General features: G+C 42.5%; 1 protein-coding gene and 1 non-coding gene across 2 annotated transcripts; both read left to right on the forward strand.

The window, feature by feature from the left end:
* The first annotated feature begins 209 nt into the window (after positions 1–209).
* Positions 210–283, forward strand: trnat-agu. Its single transcript has one exon. It is a non-coding gene; the product is annotated as a tRNA-Thr (tRNA).
* A 3,284-nt stretch (positions 284–3,567) lies between these two features.
* Positions 3,568–19,944, forward strand: lrp3 (low density lipoprotein receptor-related protein 3). The gene is made up of 7 exons (XM_047362267.1): positions 3,568–4,131; positions 8,265–8,403; positions 8,482–8,687; positions 10,123–10,739; positions 10,851–11,323; positions 14,405–14,537; positions 14,624–19,944. The coding sequence occupies exons 1-7, from the start codon at positions 3,894–3,896 to the stop codon at positions 15,383–15,385; spliced, it is 2,568 nt and encodes an 855-aa protein (XP_047218223.1). The 5' UTR covers positions 3,568–3,893; the 3' UTR covers positions 15,386–19,944.
* Positions 19,945–20,321: the final 377 nt, after the last annotated feature.

The following is a 20,321-nucleotide window of genomic DNA, read 5'->3' on the forward strand; positions in this document are numbered from 1 at the left end:
TTAATAGTGGTCTTTAGCATTGTTTGCTCGGAAGTCTTTCATCCACTGAGATGAGGTGAGTTTGCTGGTTAGAAAAGCACAGTGATGTCAGCAAATTAGTGCAGGTGGGTTCAAAGTTCCGATGAAAGATTGAATCATTTACACGAAGCCTCTCCGCATGAAGCATTTAGTGCTACTAAATATCATGTGTTTCAAGTCGTGACATCAGTGGCGCCGTGGCTTAGTTGGTTAAAGCGCCTGTCTAGTAAACAGGAGATCCTGGGTTCGAATCCCAGCGGTGCCTTTTGTTATTTTCCCCCTAGACGGCTGGTAATTTGCGTTTTATTTTTTTGCTTTTACCGTTAGACTTTCAAATAACCACAACACGCGAATATGATATTGATCTATTTCAGAAGAACCATGCGTGTTGGCTTTTTAAAAATGCTGAATCATAATTCAAGAAATGTGCCTTACTTACCTTCTATAAAAGCTTTCAGTTAGTTCTTCATGGGGGAGGCAGAATCGGGAGGTCTGGTCATTTGTGTCACATGTGCTGATCTAAGAAAGATTATTGTGATCGGATATGTGCCAGAACAGGAGGTCTAACTAGACTTGTCTTAAAAGCCAGTGTCAAACACCTCCATCTTCTGGAAGACTAAGAAACTACAAGTCTTTTAAGGTAACAAACCTGTTAACACCAGTAGGGGAAGTAGAGTGTTGCAGGAGTGTGGGTGGGGGAGCTGGTGTCTTCCTCCAGCTTACACCCTGAACAGGTTATAAGCCCCTTAATGGACAACACAGACAAACAGGCTAGAAAAAAATTCACTCAAAGGGCTGTTTAAATCCTCCAATACACCTAACATGCATATGTTTGGACTGTGTTGTCTGCTGTACAATTATTCCACTCAGCCTGGTGGCGTTAAAGACTTTGGCGGGGAAAGTTACACAAAATTATTTTGTCAAGAATTTGTGTTCACAATGGATGTTAAAGTTTAGGATGGTGATGCACGGTGACACAGCTGGTAGCACGGTTGCTTTACATTGGAAGGTTCGGGACTCCTTAGGTGTAAGTGTGCACATGCAGGGTTGTTTGCACTGTTTTATGGTTAACCTGCTGCTGACTTTTTAACTTCCAGTGGTTGACTGGACGTTAAAAAAATATTCGTAGCAAAGAGTTCCCTAAGGGCATTACGTAGTCTAAATTGTTTTTTGAAGAATTTCTACAGAGTACATTGTGTAGTATGTTCAATAAAAGTCATCCTTCCATTGATCTTTTCTCAATACCTGCTGTTCCTTGTAGACTTGGGGAGTGGTTGGTGTCTATCCTGCACAGGTCACCAGTCTGTCACAGGGCAACACAGGAAAAACAGCCATGCATGCTCACACTCATACCTAAGGGCAATTTGGAGAGACCAAGTGGCCCAACAGTCATGTTTTTGGATGGTAGGAGGAAGGTGGAGTATCTGGAGAGAACCCACGCAGTGGGAGAACAAGGTCATCAAAGGTCAGCTTAATCCAATCCCTGCACCAAAGGGATGCATCCAACAATTTAGTGGATGCTAACTCTTCCATCGCTGATATTTAGGATATACAGAGTTATGTCATAATTGCATCGATGTGATTATTTAATTTTTGCAGACCCTGTTGTAGCAGAGGTGTATGTGTTGGGACCCCAGCCATGGATGGAACATGGACTCTGAACTGTACACAGTCATAGGCTGGTATGAACGTTTCTGGAACTTTTAAAATAAATGTCATTAGCCTACATCCAGCTCAGCCGAGGAAGAGGAAGAGTCGGAGCTGGAATCTCTGACCAAAAACACGTTCCCCACTTCCACTCTCCCTCAATCTGGCTGCAGACTGCAGCTAACGGAAAGACACGCGCGTCAGCTGAAACTCGCCCACGAGTTTAAAGACATTACATATATATATATATATATATATATGTGCAATTAGCATATTGATTCTGTATAAAGTAGCTAAAGTTTACGCTAAAATATATGAACATAAAAATAAGTGTTTTGCCAGCAGAATGGTGACCTTTTGTATGTTACAGAACAATGAAAACACTTTTTTTCAACAATGTTGACTTCGTTCAAAGAGCCAAATAAGGGGAGAAAAGCATTAAAACTTCAGAGCTGCTACTGACACATGACTACAGCTAAAGCAGTGGTCATTGCGCCCTTACCAGACAGTCCTAATGTGTATAATACTTTGAATAATTACAGTAAAGTCATGATTTAACAAAATGGGACAATTGCATTTCCACTTAATAAATATATTCATCATTTCACAACTGTTTTTTGTATTTACACAGATTATCTTTGTTTGATCCAGAATTTAGTTCAACAACTGGAAACATTACAAAAAAGCCAAAAAGGAGGAAAACCGGAAAGGATCGAATACCTTTTTGTACAATTGTAAACATGTCATCTGAAAGTGAATGTTTTTAAAAAGGATGCAATGATGTCGTCACGTGTTCAGAATCAGAGAATATAAAGTTTAGTAAGTAAATGTTATGTCTATACAACCATTGTTTAATACTGGATATTTACAGAGTACAGTATTTTATTCCAAGTATGTAATTCCAAGAACCTCTAAAGTTTAGTGATCATTCTTTGTAAATAAAAGGTTTTGACTGTGGGAAGAACATGGGACGTTTACGAAGAAAATTACAAATAAGAATGCCAGAGTAATTGGATTTGCTAAAGTTATACCGTAAACATTTTGTGGATAATATTGGATCAGTGTTTTTCCTGATTTTAGGTAAAATACAGAAAGGATTTTACCAATGTTATCTTTTGACCACAGGGGGACAGCAAAGCAACAGAAACCTAAAGACGTGAGGTGGAAGTTATTTAAAACATAAATGGCTGTGCAGAGGTCTGTTTGATCCATCCTCTTGGAATGGAAAGAGCATGGCACAAGTGCAAACCTACCAAGGCATGACTGTCCACCTAAAATGACAGGCTGGGCAAGAAGAGCATTAATAAGAGAAGCCGTCAAGAGGCCCATGGTAACTCTGGAGGAGCTGCATGGATACACAGCTCAGGTTGGTAAAATCTGTCACAGGACAGTACTTCCACTTCCTTGTGGAAAAGTGAAAAGTAAGCCACCATTAGTCCCATTTCCAGTTTACAAGCCACTTAGAGGATGCGGTAAATATGGAAACCTAACACCACAAACCCCCTTAAACACAACGTCTCCATGACGAAACAGTGGTGGCAGCATCATGCTGTGGGGATCTTTTTTATCAGCAGAGACAGTGAAGCTGGTCAGTGATTTGGAAGATGTATGAAGCCAAATTCAAGGCAATGCTGAAAGAAAATCTGTCAGATGCTGCAGACAAGACCCGACAGAGATTCACTTTCCAGCTGGGAAACCTCCCTAAGCATCCAGCCTGGGATACAAGGGAATGGTTTGGATTAAATCGTATTCATGTGTCAGAATAGTCCAGTCAAAGACAAAACAAAAATCCGTTAAAGATGTGCAGAGCTGGTAAAGACATATCCATATAGACTCACAGTGAAAGATAGTTCTATCAAATGTTGACCCAGGCTGAACACAAATGCACACCACATTGTTAAGATTTTTATTTGTAAAAAATTGTAAAAACCATGTATCATTTGCCTTCCACGTCGCAGTTTTGCGTAGATACATCATGACAGAATACATTGAAGTTAGGGGTTGTAATGAAGTCGTAAGGTGATACAATCTGGAAAGGTTCAAAGGCTGTGAAATTTACAGAACATCGGCCAGAGTGAAGCTTTGAACATATATCTTGATAGTTAAACAGCAGGCACTGCAAACACCAGCTGTACAACATCCCGATCCTGTCAACATCCGCTCTTCATTTGAAAATTTCAAAGATTTTAAGTGTAGCTTTTATTTTGGAGAGTCAGACCGGACACCGCATGACTTGCGGTATCTACCTTGACTTCCCTGCTTGGCTCTGCAAAGGACACAATGCGTTTTCCCAGCGAGGAGCCGGCGGTGTGTCGGAGCTGACAACAGATGCTGGAGCTTCGCTGCATCACAGATGTGGAGCAATTCGTGGAGCCCCAGATCCTGAGCGGACCATGGGGCCGACAGGGCCTCTGCTGCCGCTGCTGATCGGACTGCTGTGGTGCCGCTGCGCCCCGCTCTGTGCAGGTGAGAAACAACAATACCTGGATCAGCGCAGATCCTCTGTTTTTGTCCCTGTTCCTCACACACATGGAGGCATGTACTGGACTAAAACATGGCTTTTGCTTTTATTCGCCTCTGTCACTCCATCTGAAGTGTTTTAACGCTGATCTAATCTCACACCTGAATAAACGTGGCTGGTATTGTTTCTGCTGCGGATACAGTCGTGGCCGATGAGCCTCCAGAGGTTTCCCTGTTGTGACCCGGTGGAGTGGAAGCAGTGTCAGTCATCCTGCTGAGACCCGCCGTGGCATTGATCTGTGGTGGCTGAACGATCAGGGGTAGTGTAGAAACATGGATGCTCTTTCACAAATGTGATGCTGCTATCAGCATTACATCACTGCCTCTCCGCAGCCAGTCAACTCCTCTCCTCCTCCTCCTCCTTTCTCTGTCTCTCTGTTATCATCCACTGCACCCTACTTGAATGACCATAGAGGAGATGCTAAATCTGCAACATATGTTCTTTAGAGGTCTGTATGTGCGTGTGTGAGTGTGGGGGATATGAAAATAAGTGATTCACATCTTCCTAGTTATGTTCTGTTGTTTGTATGACCTTGCCTGTCTCATCTTAATGTACAGGAAACATGTGTCATGCCATGAATGCTTCCAAATACATTTCCAGTCAGAAGTCTACAGACACTCATTCAGGCGTGTCATTCATTTAGGGGTTTTATTGCTGATGCTGAAAACATTCCTGTAATGCCTTTTTAAAATATGAACTGGGAGCACAAGTTTGAATTTATTATCAAATTTTCTTTTATCCATACAGAATCAAAATTATACACACGCTGGGTTTTTAGGCACCGTTTACACATTTTTGATAGAGTTGAGTTCTGGGCCAGTTGGTTTGAATGTGTGTTTGAGATCATTGTCTGGTTGGAACCCCAAGCTGTATTAAAGTTTCACTCAGCTGACTCAGACTGTTACCTCTGATGAAAGCAAGTTGGTTGGGATGTTCAAGAACAACCAAGGAACCACAGAGGCTCACGTCTACTATTAACTGGAAGATGCTGGGACACAAATATCCCCTGTCCACAGTGATGCCACTTTCGGACCAACATGGACTTAGAGGGTCCAGGTCAAGAAAAAAATGCCTCTTCCAAAATGGACATCTTTAAGCTCGGTACGGGCAATCAAATTCCAGTAGGAGAAAAGTTTGATAGTTAGAGTAGACAAACACTGAGCTATTTGGCCACAATGGCAAGAACAATATTTGGAGGTTGCTGTCAAGCATAGTGGTGGTAGTATCAGGCTAGGGGCCATTTCACTGTCACGGTTTTGACACATCAGAACTGATTCTGGAATGGATAAAGCGAACCAGTTTTTAAGCTTTGGTCATTTTAGGCTTGGCCTCAACCGTGTTGAAAATGTTTGGACTGCGATTAAAAGCCTGGTCTGTACTGGGAAACCAACCAATTCTCTTATGGAGACTGGTCAAATATGTGTCCAGAAAGATGCCAGAAGCACGTTCAGGCGGGACTTCTCTGCAGCTTGCTAAGAACCTTTATCCATATATTAATATTACTAACATTATGGCATTGTTTCTCACCAAATCGGACTATATTTATGCTGATGATGAGTGAATGTTAACATCTGAAAAGCACTGGATCACTTTGAAACCATCTAGTGTTTATAGAAGAGGAAAATACCAAAAAAAACAAAAGGATATGACCATAAAACACACTTTGTCTCAATCACAGGTTCCAGTCTGGACATTGACTGGGCCATTGCAACGTTTTTTTTTCCAACAATATTTTTATTTATTTATTTTAAAATCTACAACAAAGAACAAACAACAAAACATGAAACTTACAGGCAACGGTAATCTTTTGCTTTCTATGGTACATTGCAAACAGTGACTTGCATTATATGCATACATATACATACATGCACGTTTATGCATACCCTCTTAACAAGAGTTTTTTTTTAACTTTTAAAACCTGTCTATGATACATTTGCTGCTGTGCTTGGGATCCTTGTTTGGGTTCCTGATCCAAATCCGGCCCAGCTTCAACTGTTGGACAGAGGAACTCATATTTCACTCCTTCCTTCTTGAAATCCTGACTGAGTGCCTGAAAGGTAGCCCAAATCATCAGCCTTCCACCACGTTGCCTGACAGAAATGAGGTGTTTGTGCTGAAGCTGAAATAAAGAGTTGCTGCACCAACAGGAACATTCTGCAGCTCGCATGTGCTGAGCCAGATATGTCCTGTTTGTCAATATTCATCACTTAGCTTTTAATGAACTCTCTATCTTCCTCCTATCCCCCCCTACACCACCCCCCACCACGGCATCACTCTGCTGACTTCACTGATGAAGCATGAAAGCCTAAAAACAAGATCACAAACTCTCAGCAGAACCAAAATCGTCTCTGTGTGGTATCGCAGGCAGAAATGATCACTGATCAATTGCTGAGTTGTTGTTCTGCCTTTGTTGCTCACAAGCTTTTAGTGAGATTAGTTTTTAAACCAGTGACATCAGCCACACTGTATTTAGTGTGCAAAATGTGCCACGGTCCTAATTTGAACAGAAAAGGTGTAGATTTTAAGGTGTTGGCATATTTCAGAGAGGATTAGAAAAAGTGGACTGATTCTAATGGGTCTGTTTATTGCAACAACAATAGGATCTCAGTGTGTACTGTTCCTAGAGCTCGTCCTCACCACCTCACTCTGATGTCGTGTTGGTCCCTGGAGAAGTGATGCGATGGCTGCAGAAATGCTGTTGCCTTGGCTGCAGCTTTAACTCCTTCCACCTCTGTTTCAGGCTGCATTTGATCTTTGATTTGGCCGTATTTATGAGCTCATCTCTGCATATTAGAGTATCATCAAAATGATGATTCAGTAATTCTATTCAAAATTAAAAACCTATATCAATTTTTAGCACACAGTGATATATATATATATATATATATATATATATATTTTTTTTTTTCAGTTATTGTTAGTGACTTTGACTTATAGATAATATAACCCCAAAGTTGCAAAAATTGAAATATTACATAAAACAAATGAAAAATTATTTCTAACAAAGAAATGTTATTCAGTGGCCTACACAATCATGGGGAAGACTGCTGATGGGGGGATGTCCAGAAGACACCCTCCACAAGGAAGTTAAATCACAAAGAGGCTGGAGTCAGCGCATCAAGAGGCGCTACGCACAGACGAATACTACACATGGGCTACCAGTGTCCTACCTAGAATAAGGAGAAGAAGAACTGGACTGTAGCTCATTGGTCCAAAGTTGTGGTCTTTTCAAGTGAAAGTAAAGTTTGTGTTTCTGGAACTTAAGTTCCCAGAGTCTGGAGGACCAGTGGAGAGGCATATAATCAACATCGTCCAATGTGAAGTTTCCACAGTCAGCGATGATCTGAGGTGCCATGCTGTCTTCTGGTGTTGGTCCACTGCGTTTTCTGAAGTCCACAGTCTATGCAGCCATCTAGCAGCAGATTTTAGAGCACTTCTGCTGAGCTTCAGCTTTATGGAGATGCTGAATTCATTTTTCAGTAGGACTTGGTACCTACCCATACTGCCAAAATTACCAAAACTTGGTTCAGTGATCATGGGTTTACTGTGCTTTACTGGCCAACAAACTGCACTGACCTGAACCTCATAGAGAATCTATGAAGGATTGCAAAGAGGACGATGAGAGACACCAGAGCCAGCAATACAGATGACCCAAAGGTCATTATCAAAGTATCCTGGGCTTCCATTACACCTCAGCAGAACCACAGGCTGATTGCTTCCATGCCAAGCCGCATTGATACAGTAATTCATGTAAAAGAAGTCCAACCAAGTATGGGAGCCTATACTTTTTTTACCTGTCTTACATCACATTTAAATTTAAAGAGAAAAACAAAATTTTGTTTTCATTAGCTTCATGCTTTCTTAGCCACAATCCTCAAAATAACCAAAATTAAACTCTTGATATATCACTCTGTGTCATGAATCCTTATATGAATTTAACTTTTTGAAGTGAATTACTGAAATAAATAGACTTTTTGATGATCTAACCTATCAAGATGCAAGTGTAAATAACATAAGCTGCATGATTTCTTGTTTACAATCACTGGGTAGAGATCTGATGATCTGATGTTTCTTACAGCAGTCTGCAAAGAACAGGCAGAGATCCACACAGAGAGGAGGGGTGTTCTCTACAGCCCTTCTTGGCCTTTAAATTACCCACCTGGCCTCAACTGCAGCTGGCGCATCCAGGGAAGTCCAGGAGAGGTCATCACCATCAGGTAGGGTCACCCCTGCACATGCTCTGCAACATTTCATTTCTCCAGGTAATCACCAACATGATCAATCCTCTGCTCTAGTTTCCGTAACTTTGACCTCATGGAATCAGGAGGATGCATCGGGGACTGGCTCCTGCTGACGCCGACGTGGAGCGGAGAATCCAGGCTGTGTGGTTCTGTGCTGCCTCCTCCTTTTATTTCCACCAGGGGGCGCGTTTGGCTCTACTTTCACTCTGGGACCAACAGCTCAGGGCAAGCCCAGGGGTTCCGTCTCTCCTACATCAGAGGTAAGCAGGAACATTTCACTGGACTTGCTGCTGGTGTCCTGGTCTGTTTGGGGTTGTTTTGCAAGCACATTTGGTCATTTCATTAAACCCTCCCACTGTCACTTCTCAATGTTTTCCCTCTGTTCTAGTTAGCAAAATATTGATACTCCACAAAGTGTTTCACAGTCTTTCCTGTTACAACCGAAACTTTTATGTATTTCACTGGGATTTTATGTGATTAATCAGCAAAAAGTATAATAGAGTAAAGAACAGAGTATAATTGTGAACTAGAAGGAAATTGATGCATGCCTTTGCAAATAAAAATCTGAAAGTGTGACATGCTTTTGAATTTAGCCCCCCTGAACCAATTCTTTGTATACTTTGTTTCGAGGTATCTATTTCTCCTCAAAGTAGCTCAAGCTCATTTAGCTTGCTTGTCGCAGATTCTCAGTTGTATTTAGGTTTGGGTCATTATAACACACAAATATGCTTTGATCAAAATCCACCCGTTGTAGCTCTGGCTGTATGTTTAGGGGAACCTCATACAACTCTATTATTTACCATCTACCATCAGGTTTTAATCCAGGATTGACCTGTACGTAGTTCTAGTCGTCTTCCAATCAACTCTGATCAACTCCCCTGCTACTGCTGGCAAAAAGCTTGCCTAAGCATGATGCTGCCACCACAGCACTTCACCATGGAGATGATGTTTTCAGGGTGACATGCCATGTTAGTAGACATTTACTGTAGATGTACAGCGGGGAGAACAAGTATTTGATGCTCTCCTGATTTTGCTGGTTTTCCCACTTGCAAAGCACGTGGAAGTCTTTAATTTTTATCATAGGTTCTCTTCAACTGTGAGTGACTGAATCTAAAACAAAAATCCAGAACATCACATTGTGTGATTTTTAAGTAATTAATTAGCATTTTATTGCATGACATAAATATTTGATACATCAGAAAAGCAGAACTTAATATTTGGTACAGAAACCTTTGTTTGCAATTACAGAGATCAGATGTTTCCTGTAGTTCTTGACCAGGTTTGCACACACTGCAGCAGGGATTTTGGCCCACTCCTCCATACAGACCTTCTCCAGATCCTTCAAGTTTCGGGGGTGTCGATGGGCTATACGGACTATTATATCCCTACAAAGATTTCCAATTGGGTCTGGAGGTCTGAAGACCAGCTAGATCACTCCAGGATCTTGAGATGCTTCTTACGGAACCACTCCTTAGTTGCCCTGGGTGTGTTCTTTGGGTCGTTGTCATGCTGGAAGACCCAACTTCTCCAAAACGTTCTCCCTGACCTGTCTGCTGTTCTCCTTGGTCTTCATGATGCTATTTGTTCACTGATGTTTTCTAACAAACCTGTGAGGCCTTCACAAAACATCTGGATTTATACTGAGATTGAATTACACACAGGTGGAATCTATTTCTGAATTTCTGCCCTCTGCAGGTCACCTTGGTCAGAGCAGCTGCCAGTCAGATGAGTTCCTGTGTGGGAATGGGAAGTGTCTTCCTCGTTCCTGGAAGTGCAACGGGCAGGATGAATGCGGTGATGCCACAGATGAACACGGCTGCTTCCCGCCTCCTACTGAGCCCCTTCCCAGCCTCTGCCCCCTAGGCTCCTTGCCGTGCACGGAGGCCCAGACCACCCGCTGTCTGCCTCCGTCCCTTCTCTGCAACGGAGACCGAGACTGCCGCGATGGAAGCGACGAACTGCATTGTCCAGACACCACCTGTGGCAAGCGGCTGGGGAACTTTTACGGCTCCTTTGCCTCACCTGACTTTTTCCACGCTGACCGAAACTCTGTGACCGAGCTGCGGTGCTCCTGGCTGCTGGACACTCAGGACCCCAAGCCCATCATGCTGCAGCTGGACCTGCAGCTGGGACCTGGAGATTCCCTCCATGTGTATGATGGCCTGCTGCAGCGGGCGGAGCATCTCTTACAGCTGTTGTCACACCATAACAACCGGCGGCCGGCGCTGCTGGAGTCGAGCCGGGGCCAGATGAGTGTTCTGTACATGGCGCAGCCCCACAGCCCCGGGCGTGGCTTTAATGCCACGTATCAGGTGCCGCAGCTTTCCTTCATTCCTTCACACTTCAGCACCACTTTTTTCTGTGCAGCCAAAAAGTCATGTGTCGCATATCTTTTAATGTTGTATCCTTCATCCACTTCATAGGTCAAAGGTTACTGTTTTCCCGGCGAGCATCCCTGCGGCAGCGAGCAGGGCTGCTACTCTGACCATCAGCGCTGCGACGGATACTGGCACTGCCCGTCGGGTCGTGATGAGGAGGCCTGCGCGATGTGCCCAGATGGGGAGTTCCCATGTGAAGGAGGCACCGGTGCATGCTATGCAGCGTCCGAGCGCTGCAACAACCAGAAGAAGTGTGCGGACGGCTCGGACGAGAAGAACTGCTACGACTGCCAGCCCGGGAACTTCCACTGCGGGACCAACCTGTGCATCTTTGAGACGTGGCAGTGCGACGGCCAGGAGGACTGCCTCGACGGCAGCGACGAGAGGGACTGCCTGGCCGCAGTGCCCAGGAAGGTGATCACAGCAGCCCTGATTGGCAGCCTGGTCTGCAGCCTCCTGCTGGTCATCGCTCTAGGCTGTGCCCTCAAACTGCACTCACTGAGGAACAGAGAGTACAGGTGAGGACTATGTGGGGATATCTACAGGGCCTTGTAGAAATATTTATAGTATTCCAATTTCAGTTTAGATGAGTTTAGGCCTGGGCTATAACTGGTCCATTCTAACATATTAATGTTTACATACAGACTATTTTCCTGTAGTTCTCACTGTAGGTTTATGGTAGTTGTCCTGCCAGAAGATAAACCTGTAGTCCCATCTCACATTTCTTGTAGCCTTGAATAGATTTCTCTGTCTCTCTTGAAGAAAAGCATCCTTACAGTGTAATGCTGCCACTGCCATGTACTACAAGGGGGTTGTTTGTTCAGAGGGATATGTAGTATTATTATTCATTTGGAATGAAAGTCAAAAAGTTAATATTTGGCCTCATCTGTTTAGAGCACATTCTACCACGTTTACATCTACATGACTTGTTCCAAACTCTAACTTTTCTTTCTTTCAATACGTTCTTTCTTCAGTCTTTCATAAATGCCAGATTTGTGAAGAGTTCAACAGATGGTTGTCCTACCAACAGATTGAATATACCCTTTTCATTCCAAATAAAAGCATCCCTACAGCATAATCTGATCTCTTTATTTGACCCAACATGTTTCTTCTAGAAGTAATATTAACATTTTGGAGTGGCCCAACCACAGTCCTGACCCCTAAAGATTAGGGTGATGATAAGGAGGCCTTCCAATCTCAAAGACTAAAGTTAAATTATTAAAACACCAGTGGAAAGGGTTTGATTACTGTGATGAAAATACACTGCTCAAAAAAACAAAGGGAACACTCAAATAACACATCCTAGATCTGAATGAATGAAATCTTCTCATTGGATACTTTGTTCTGTACAAAGTTGAATGTGCTGACAACAAAATCACACAAAAATCATCAATGGAAATCAAATTTATTAACCAATGGAGGCCTGGATTTGGAGTCACACACAAAATTAAAGTGGAAAAACACACTACAGGCTGATCCAACTTTGATGTAATGTCCTTAAAACAAGTCAAAATGAGGCTCAGTATTGTGTGTGGCCTCCACGTGTCTGTATGACCTCCCTACAACTCCTGGACATGCTCCTGATGAGACGGCGGATGGTCTCCTGAGGGATCTCCTCCCAGACCTGGACTAAAGCATCCACCAACTCCTGGACAGTCTGTGGTGCAACGTGACGTTAGTGGATGGAGCGAGACATGATGTCCCAGATGTGCTCAATCAGATTCAGGTCTGGGAAACGGGCGGACCAGTCCATAGCTTCAATGTCTTTATCTTGCAGGAACTGCTGACACACTCCAGCCACATGAGGTCTAGCATTGTCCTGCATTAGGAGGAACCCAGGGCCAACCGCACCAGCATATGGTCTCACAAGGGGTCTGAGGATCTCATCTTGGTACCTAATGGCAGTCAGGCTACCTTTGGCGAGCACATGGAAAGAAATGCCACCCCACACTATTACTGACCCTCTGCCAAACCGGTCATGCTGAAGGATGTTGCAGGCAGCAGATCTCTCTCCACGGTGTCTCCAGACTCTGTCACGTCTGTCACATGTGCTCAATGTGAACCTGCTTTCATCTGTGAAGAGCACAGGGCGCCAGTGGTGAATTTGCCAATCCTGGAATTCTCTGGCAAATGCCAAGCGTCCTGTACGGTGTTGGGCTGTGAGCACAACCCCCATTTGTGGACGTCGGGCCCTCATACCATCCTCATGGAGTCGGTTTCTAACCGTTTGTGCAGACACATGCACATTTGTGGCCTGCTGGAGGTCATTTTGCAGGGCTCTGGCAGTGCTCCTCCTGTTCCTCCTTGCACAAAGGTGGAGGTAGCGGTCCTGCTGCTGGGTTGTTGCCCTCCTACAGCCTCCTTCACATCTCCTGGTGTACTGGCCTGTCTCCTGGTAGCGCCTCCAGGTTCTGGACACTACGCTGACAGACACAGCAAACCTTCTTGCCACAGCTCACATTGATGTGCCATCCTGGATGAGCTGCACTACCTGAGCCACTTGTGTGGGTTGTAGAGTCCATCTCATGCTACCACGAGTGTGAAAGCACCACCAACATTCAAAAGTGACCGAACCATCAGCCAGAAAGCATAGGTACTGAGAAGTGGTCTGTGGTCCCCACCTGCAGAACCACTCCTTTATTGAGTGTTTCTTGCTAATCACCAAAGATTTCCTCCTGTTGTCTATTTCATTTACACAACAACATGTGAAATTAATTGTCAATCAGTATTGCTTCCTAAGTGGACAGTTTGATTTCACAGAAGTTTGATTTACTTGGAGTTAAATTGTGTTGTTTAAGTGTTCTCTTTATTTTTTTAAGCAGTGTACACTAAGTATGTGGAGTGCACATCTAATAGATAATTAATGCTCCACGCCTATCAGTTAGAGGGACAGTCATGTCTTAGTAGGTTTGCAGTCATTGCATATGCTTTCCAGTTTTAGGTAATGGATAAATGGAGATAACCTTCTCCACAACTTTCTCCCTTACCTGTCTGTTGTGTTCCTTGGTCTTCATGACCATGGTCTTCTTCTGTTTGTTTTCTAGCGTTTGCTAACAAACCTCTGAGGCCTTCACAGACCATCTGGATTTATACTGTAGTTAAATTACTCAGGTGCGCCCTGTTGGCTAAAGTGGGTTTTATTTAGAGATATCATTGTAAAAAATACATATGTATGTCACACAGATGTTCTTATGTGTAAAACCATTTCACCATGCATTAGTTTACTTCCATTTGACGGTTTTGCACTTCTTTGTGTGGGTGTGTTGCATAAAATCTCAACAAATATGCCTTGACGTGGTTGTAATGAGCCAAAATCTTAAAAAGTTAAAAAGGAATGAATACTTATGCAAGGAAGTGTTTCATCATTGGTTTATCTTTTGTTTATCTTTCATTTTTCTATTTTAAAACCTTGAAAAGGAAACCTGTTTTTTCCTTATTCTAAAGACTTACTGTTACCTTAGCATAAACTGTGTAATACACTAGAAAACCAGACTGGGGATTATCTAACTGTCTTAACTTGAGGTGGGGAAATAAAAAAAATTTTTAATAAATTGTAAATAAATATCTCTCTGGTCCTCTCTTCTCTCATTGTCTTGCAGAGCTTTCGAGACTCAGATGACTCGGATGGAGGCGGAGTTTGTTCAGAGAGAAGCTCCTCCTTCCTATGGTCAGCTGATAGCCCAGGGTCTCATTCCCCCCGTGGAGGATTTCCCAGCGTACAACCCCACCCAGGTAACACGTTTGTGGGGTCTGCGGTGTGGAACTGTACAGTGAGATAGCCACAGAGTTAAATGTTTTGTTTTGCCTTCTTGATTCAGGCCTCAGTGTTGCAGAATCTCCGTTTGGCTATGCGCAGGCAGATCAGACGTCACTCAACTCGACGAGCCTCCTCTTCCTCCTCTCGAAGGCGTCTCGGGAATCTGTGGAGTCGGCTGTTCCACACTGCAGGTCGAGCCAGATCCACTGCACCGCTGGATCCAGTTGAACCTGCACAGGTCACACTGGGGCTCCACAGCTACCATACTGTGACAGAGGAGGGGCCTCTGGGTGGGGCCATTTTGGGAGCCCGTGTCCAAGATGAGGCTGAGGAAGGAGGCTTTTCAAACGCCTACAGCTCAGCTGTGGTAGACCTGCAGGCCAGCGCGCCTGAGAGCCCTGCGTCTCCTTTGTCCCTCCACTCAGTGAACAGTTCGGACCCAGAGGAACTGTCGCCTGTCAGCTGCAGGGATGCCGGTGTTTCCCAGTCTGAGCCACCCACCCCTCATGCAGCCTCTGCACCACCCTGCCCCCACCGGCCGTCGAGAAAATTAGTTCTGGAACTTGCAGTTAACCTAAAGGGTGTTTCCTTAAAACGGTACGCACCTTTGGGACCATTTTCCCCCGTGTCTCACCCTTTGCTTGCAAGTAGCTCTCCAATACAATCAGCCCCATTTCACCCTGAGGGTTCAGAGGTGACGTCACCCTCTGGGCCCATGTCTTCTTTAGAGGAAGCAGCGGAATTTGACAGCCATTTTTCTGTGGACGTGCCAAGTGGGGATAGGAGCAATGCGGATGAGATGAATACAGAGGGAGCAAGCTGACTCAGCAGATTCAATACAGTGAGGAAGCTGTAGACTCAGGGAGGGAAGTGCCAAGACATAAACAACTCTCAGTGGGAAGACCTGATATCTGCTACACACAAGTGTCCTTCTATTATGTCTACATCAGATTGAGAGCTTTCCTTTTCACACACAGAAGATACAGACCCAGCTGAATATTACCCCAGTTAATATTCTGAATTTATGCAGTGTGTACTTGTACATAGGGTTGCATATGATGTGCATAAAACAGTAATGTGTGTTGTAAATCTCTTTGTGAAGCTCACTGGGGAACTTAATGTTGACTCTTACGATGCAATGCATAGAAACAGCCCTGATCCACCTGTTTGGCCAACACAAAGAAAATCTACCTAACAAGCCAAAACAGCTTTTGTGTCATTACCCAGAGCCATTATACACCGCTACTGACTGTGAGCCCTGGAAACCTTTTTCCTTCCCATTCATAAGATGTTATTATTGTATGGCATTTTTAATATGTCTGCCACAGTTAAGAATGAAGGTGGGGTTATTTATGACTTCCGTTTATTTATTAAAAAGGTTAAACTTAGTTATTTATCAACCAATAAAAATACTACATTCATTGTAAATAGACAGTTAAACTTTGCCTAGTTACTCATATTGTTTTTAAAGAAAATACAATTGCAGTGATTTTTATAGGACTGGTGTACTTTCCATTGTTCCTGCTGACAAGGAACAGCAGATATAATGTACAACTGTTTTTAAATAAACATATTTTGCATTCCCATTTAATTTAGATGATTATCTGAATGCATTTCAGATCCAGGTTAAGCCTGACATTCTCATGATGTTGATGATTATAGTTGAAATAATCATAAATAAATGTTATTATTTATTGTTAATTTGTGATGGATCACCTTCAGCTAAAATCTGGAATAAATGGCCCCTACATTTAGTAATAAATATCAAGTATACCAATGTAATATATTTTTGCAGTATATTGTGCTCTTTGTAGAGTAACACATGTATAACGGGCTGGTAAATAAGTCAGGATATGAGTTAGCTAGCCAACCTTCATTCGGCTGCTTCATGGACATGCTGTATGTAGCTTAACAACTGTACAGTAGTGTTGAAACAGCTTAGTAAGAGTGGTGGGTGGAACAGCCTTTAGTTTCAAAGCCATGACTGTTCTTATTTTTCATAATCAAAAATATTTTAGCCAAATTTGTCTTTCCTGTAAGCAAGGGAAAAGTACAAGAGCCTTTTCAAGCCAGCTCTGTGGCAGTGTGCAGCAACAGGTAGGGGAAGAGGAGTAGGGGAGAGTGGGTAAGTTGAGCCGCCCCCTGTATCTAGGTAAGGGTACACATTTGTTGTCATGTGACCATAAATTCTGCAGGCACCCTCCATCTTGCGTTCCCTGTGATTTATATAAGCATGTTGTAACATGGTAAATATGTATGTAAGTCCTTTACTAAAATAGTTTTTGCTTGTCAAAGTAATTTTTTACATTTAGCTAAATTGGCTGTGAAAGCTAATTTATCTAGGTTTAAAAATGTATATTATACATGTTGATGATTTACTAGCATATTAAACCACTTAAATTATTTAGCTAAAGATTAGCTTGAATTGCTAAGCTAGGTCGTTTTTTCTGAAGTGGTGGCTGTGGGGTAAAGTAAGCCAGATGCCTTGGAGTAAGTTGAGCCAGTGGTTCAAGTTATCCCACCATGAAGCATGAGGAACATTATGTCTAAAATGTCAAAATGTTTATTTTAGTGTCATATTACATAGCTGTTTGCTTTCTTCCTAATATTTTACACATTTTAGTAAAGTAATCATGCCAAGAAAATACAGCAGAAAGACAGACAGGGGTCAACATCCCAAGAGGAAATGGAAAGAACAGGTGCTGAGGTGAAGGGAGGAAAGAAGTGTTTTTTCAGAAGAGCAGCAGCAAAAAAGAGAGAGATTGACAGGTCAACGGTGTGCTGATTTTAAAAAAAGAAGGAAGGTAAAGTAAGTGAAAACTGGGGTACAGTTGGACAGCAAGGGCAAAGAGAGTCTTCACAGAGGAGATAGAGGAGCTTGCAGACCATATCAAAGATCTTGCTGACCAGTTCCATGGCCAGAATCCAAAGAAATGCTGTGAATCTGCATTTGAAGTTTCAGACAGAGACAAGATACCTGTCCCCAATAACTGAGAAGAGAATCGTTGTACTGGTAGGGCGTTATGCGCCTTTTCTACTGGCTCTATTTAGGCCGCACGGCTCTGCTCCACTCAGTCTCACTCTACTCGGCACAGAACCTGTTGTGTTTCAGTTGACCCACTGACAGATGGAGCTATGGCTTGATGCCCCGCCTCCAGCCGTCAGTGCAGTGCGCTGTGCTGTGCCGCTATTGACGTTACTGTGTGTCATTGTCACATTAATGTAATCTGCGTAAAACGATAAAAATTATAAATAAATAATTAAAACATAAATAAATGAAATACAAATAATGTTTGTATTGTATATGCAAGAATATCTTAGAAATATTTTTTTTCATGTATAAAATAATCCCGTACTTGTACTCGTCGTCTTCCGCTTTATCCGGGACCGGGTAAAGCGGAAAAAATAAAATAATCCACTGGGATAATAATAAAGCTCAGGGGTTTTGATGTGAGTGGGGGTGGCAGGACAAACAGGGAAGAAAGACGCTGCTGTCTGGACTGGTAATGCTCCAAAGTTTGCATTAAGAAGCTACAATTTTGGGCTTTATGAGGAAGTTTGCACAGGCTGGTTCGCTTAGGGGCTGTCAGTACATTTCCGAACCCAACACTCATGGTGGTATTGTTTTATGTTTCGGGGGAAATGATCAGCTGATATAGCGCACTGCCTACGTGTAATTCAGAAAGCTTTTCTTTCAGCCTTCAGGTGTGGATTATTATTTTTAAATAGTAAAATTACATTTCGGTTTAACCTGCTCTGGCCATTGTGGTCCTTAATATTATTGTAGCTGCTTTTGAGATTTAATAACTTTTCCCTGCACTAACTCCTCAAAAACCTTCTGATTTCTCCTGGTCCCAGGGCCAATCACTGAACAGCAGTCTGTTCACGTCACATGTAGCCCGGTCATACCTGCTCAGGAGCATGGACGAAAAACCTAGGTACCGGTACTAAATAGAGCCAGAGGAATAGGGGCATTAGAGAGCATATATAGGTCAACAAAAGTTAACTGTTTTTATCATGTAGGCTAATACAGTATCCTCAGGTCAATTTACCCCCTGACATGTCTCAACTTACCCCTAAGCTGGGGTAAATTGAGCCACAACACCACTTTCTTTGAAGAAGTCATTTTTTTCCCATATGTCATGGAATCATTTGTAGCATTTCCACTGATGGAAAACATCCTGAAATAAATGTAGACATTTTTGTTTTACTTGTGTATCACTTTCCCTTGCCTAGAGGACATCATAAGTAAAAAATTGGTCAACTCACCCCACTGTCCCCTACTTTGCTACTCCATGCTCCACACAGCCAGAGATAAACCGTGGTCACTCCGGCACATTTTTGGAAGCTAATAAAGAACTTTAGTTTAACCTTCACTGTTTGACACATGGATATTTGTTGGTTTTAAATGACCAAAACACTCACAGTCTCCTTGAACTAAATTAGCCAATGTGAGCGTCTCAGCCACATGATGTTTCTATTTTTAATGACTAGCTGGCAGCTAGCTTAGCTTATAGACCGGAAGACTAGATTTGCAATGGTCTGCTTCTTTTTCCAGTCCATGTGCTGATCTAAGTGGATACTTGCTGTTGCGATATTCATCAACATAATTTATCAATATTAGTTATAGATATTATAGTTATATCAGACAATATTTGTGTGCAATGTCCTTTAGCAAGTTTGCTTAGTACAGAGTTTGGAAAGTGAAGAAATGGATAAAATATTGCTGCTGCTTTCTGTTTTCATTCTTTGCGTTTGGTTAAACTAATGGCTTTTGGTTTTATATTTTAACATTTAATGTTTCCTTGAGATATTATTTCACCTCTTGTGCAACGTGACTTGAAGCCAGTTAAAAAAGGCTGTTTTTTTTCCTGGTTTTGAACTTTGTACTATGCTAAGCTGCTACAGGCCTTATATAACAATAATTGGGTGTTTTTTTTATTAAATGTATTTTAACCCTTGTGCAATATCTGTTAAGCAAGCAACAGTTTCAGTCTGTAAGATGTTATCTGTATTTTCTTCTTCTGGCAAATAACTTTTCAACAAAGGTTTGGGTTCAGCTAATAATTGTAGCTTAGTATTATTATTTGATACGTCATGAGATTTGAAATACCAAAATTTGGACAAACATTAAGATCAAAGATCAAGGATGTTGCCTGTAAATAGGTTCATCCACATGACCTCTTGTTTGAAAAATCCAGACTGTATCTGTTTGAGCCTCTGCTCTGATTTCGACTAAATGCAGTCAAGTCTTGATGTGAATCAATGGAGACGAGCACTATGGATCCAAGTCTGTTTGCTGAACAGACTCTGCTTGAGGAAATGTTTAACTCATTTTCTATTATGAGACATTAAAGAGAATAACTCTATTTTCAGTCTTCAGTGAAGACTTGTGTGACTTTATATTCTCTTTTCTGCTCGTGTCTTTGGCACTCTGTGTAATGCTATTTTTGGGTGATGTATGAGACAGGCAAGGTACACTTTTGCACCACAGAATGTAAATTTAGCTTTTTAGCTTTCCTACTTACCTGTTAAACTCTTGTGTCAATATTTTGCAGTAAAAAGAAGGAATGGTTTATATGTGCCCAGGAAAGCAAGAGACATTACTGGAAGCCTAACGTGGGAAAGAGTCCTGTATGAAATTCCTGTTTTATTCCCAAACAGCCTGTTGTTCCATTCTACCTTCATCCACAAGCTTTGCCAGAGTAATCGTACCCTTGAACATTTTCACATTTTGTCGTGTTTCCACAACAAACTTC

This window comes from Girardinichthys multiradiatus, chromosome 4 (genome assembly GCF_021462225.1).
Source record: "Girardinichthys multiradiatus isolate DD_20200921_A chromosome 4, DD_fGirMul_XY1, whole genome shotgun sequence".
Taxonomy (NCBI): domain Eukaryota; kingdom Metazoa; phylum Chordata; class Actinopteri; order Cyprinodontiformes; family Goodeidae; genus Girardinichthys; species Girardinichthys multiradiatus.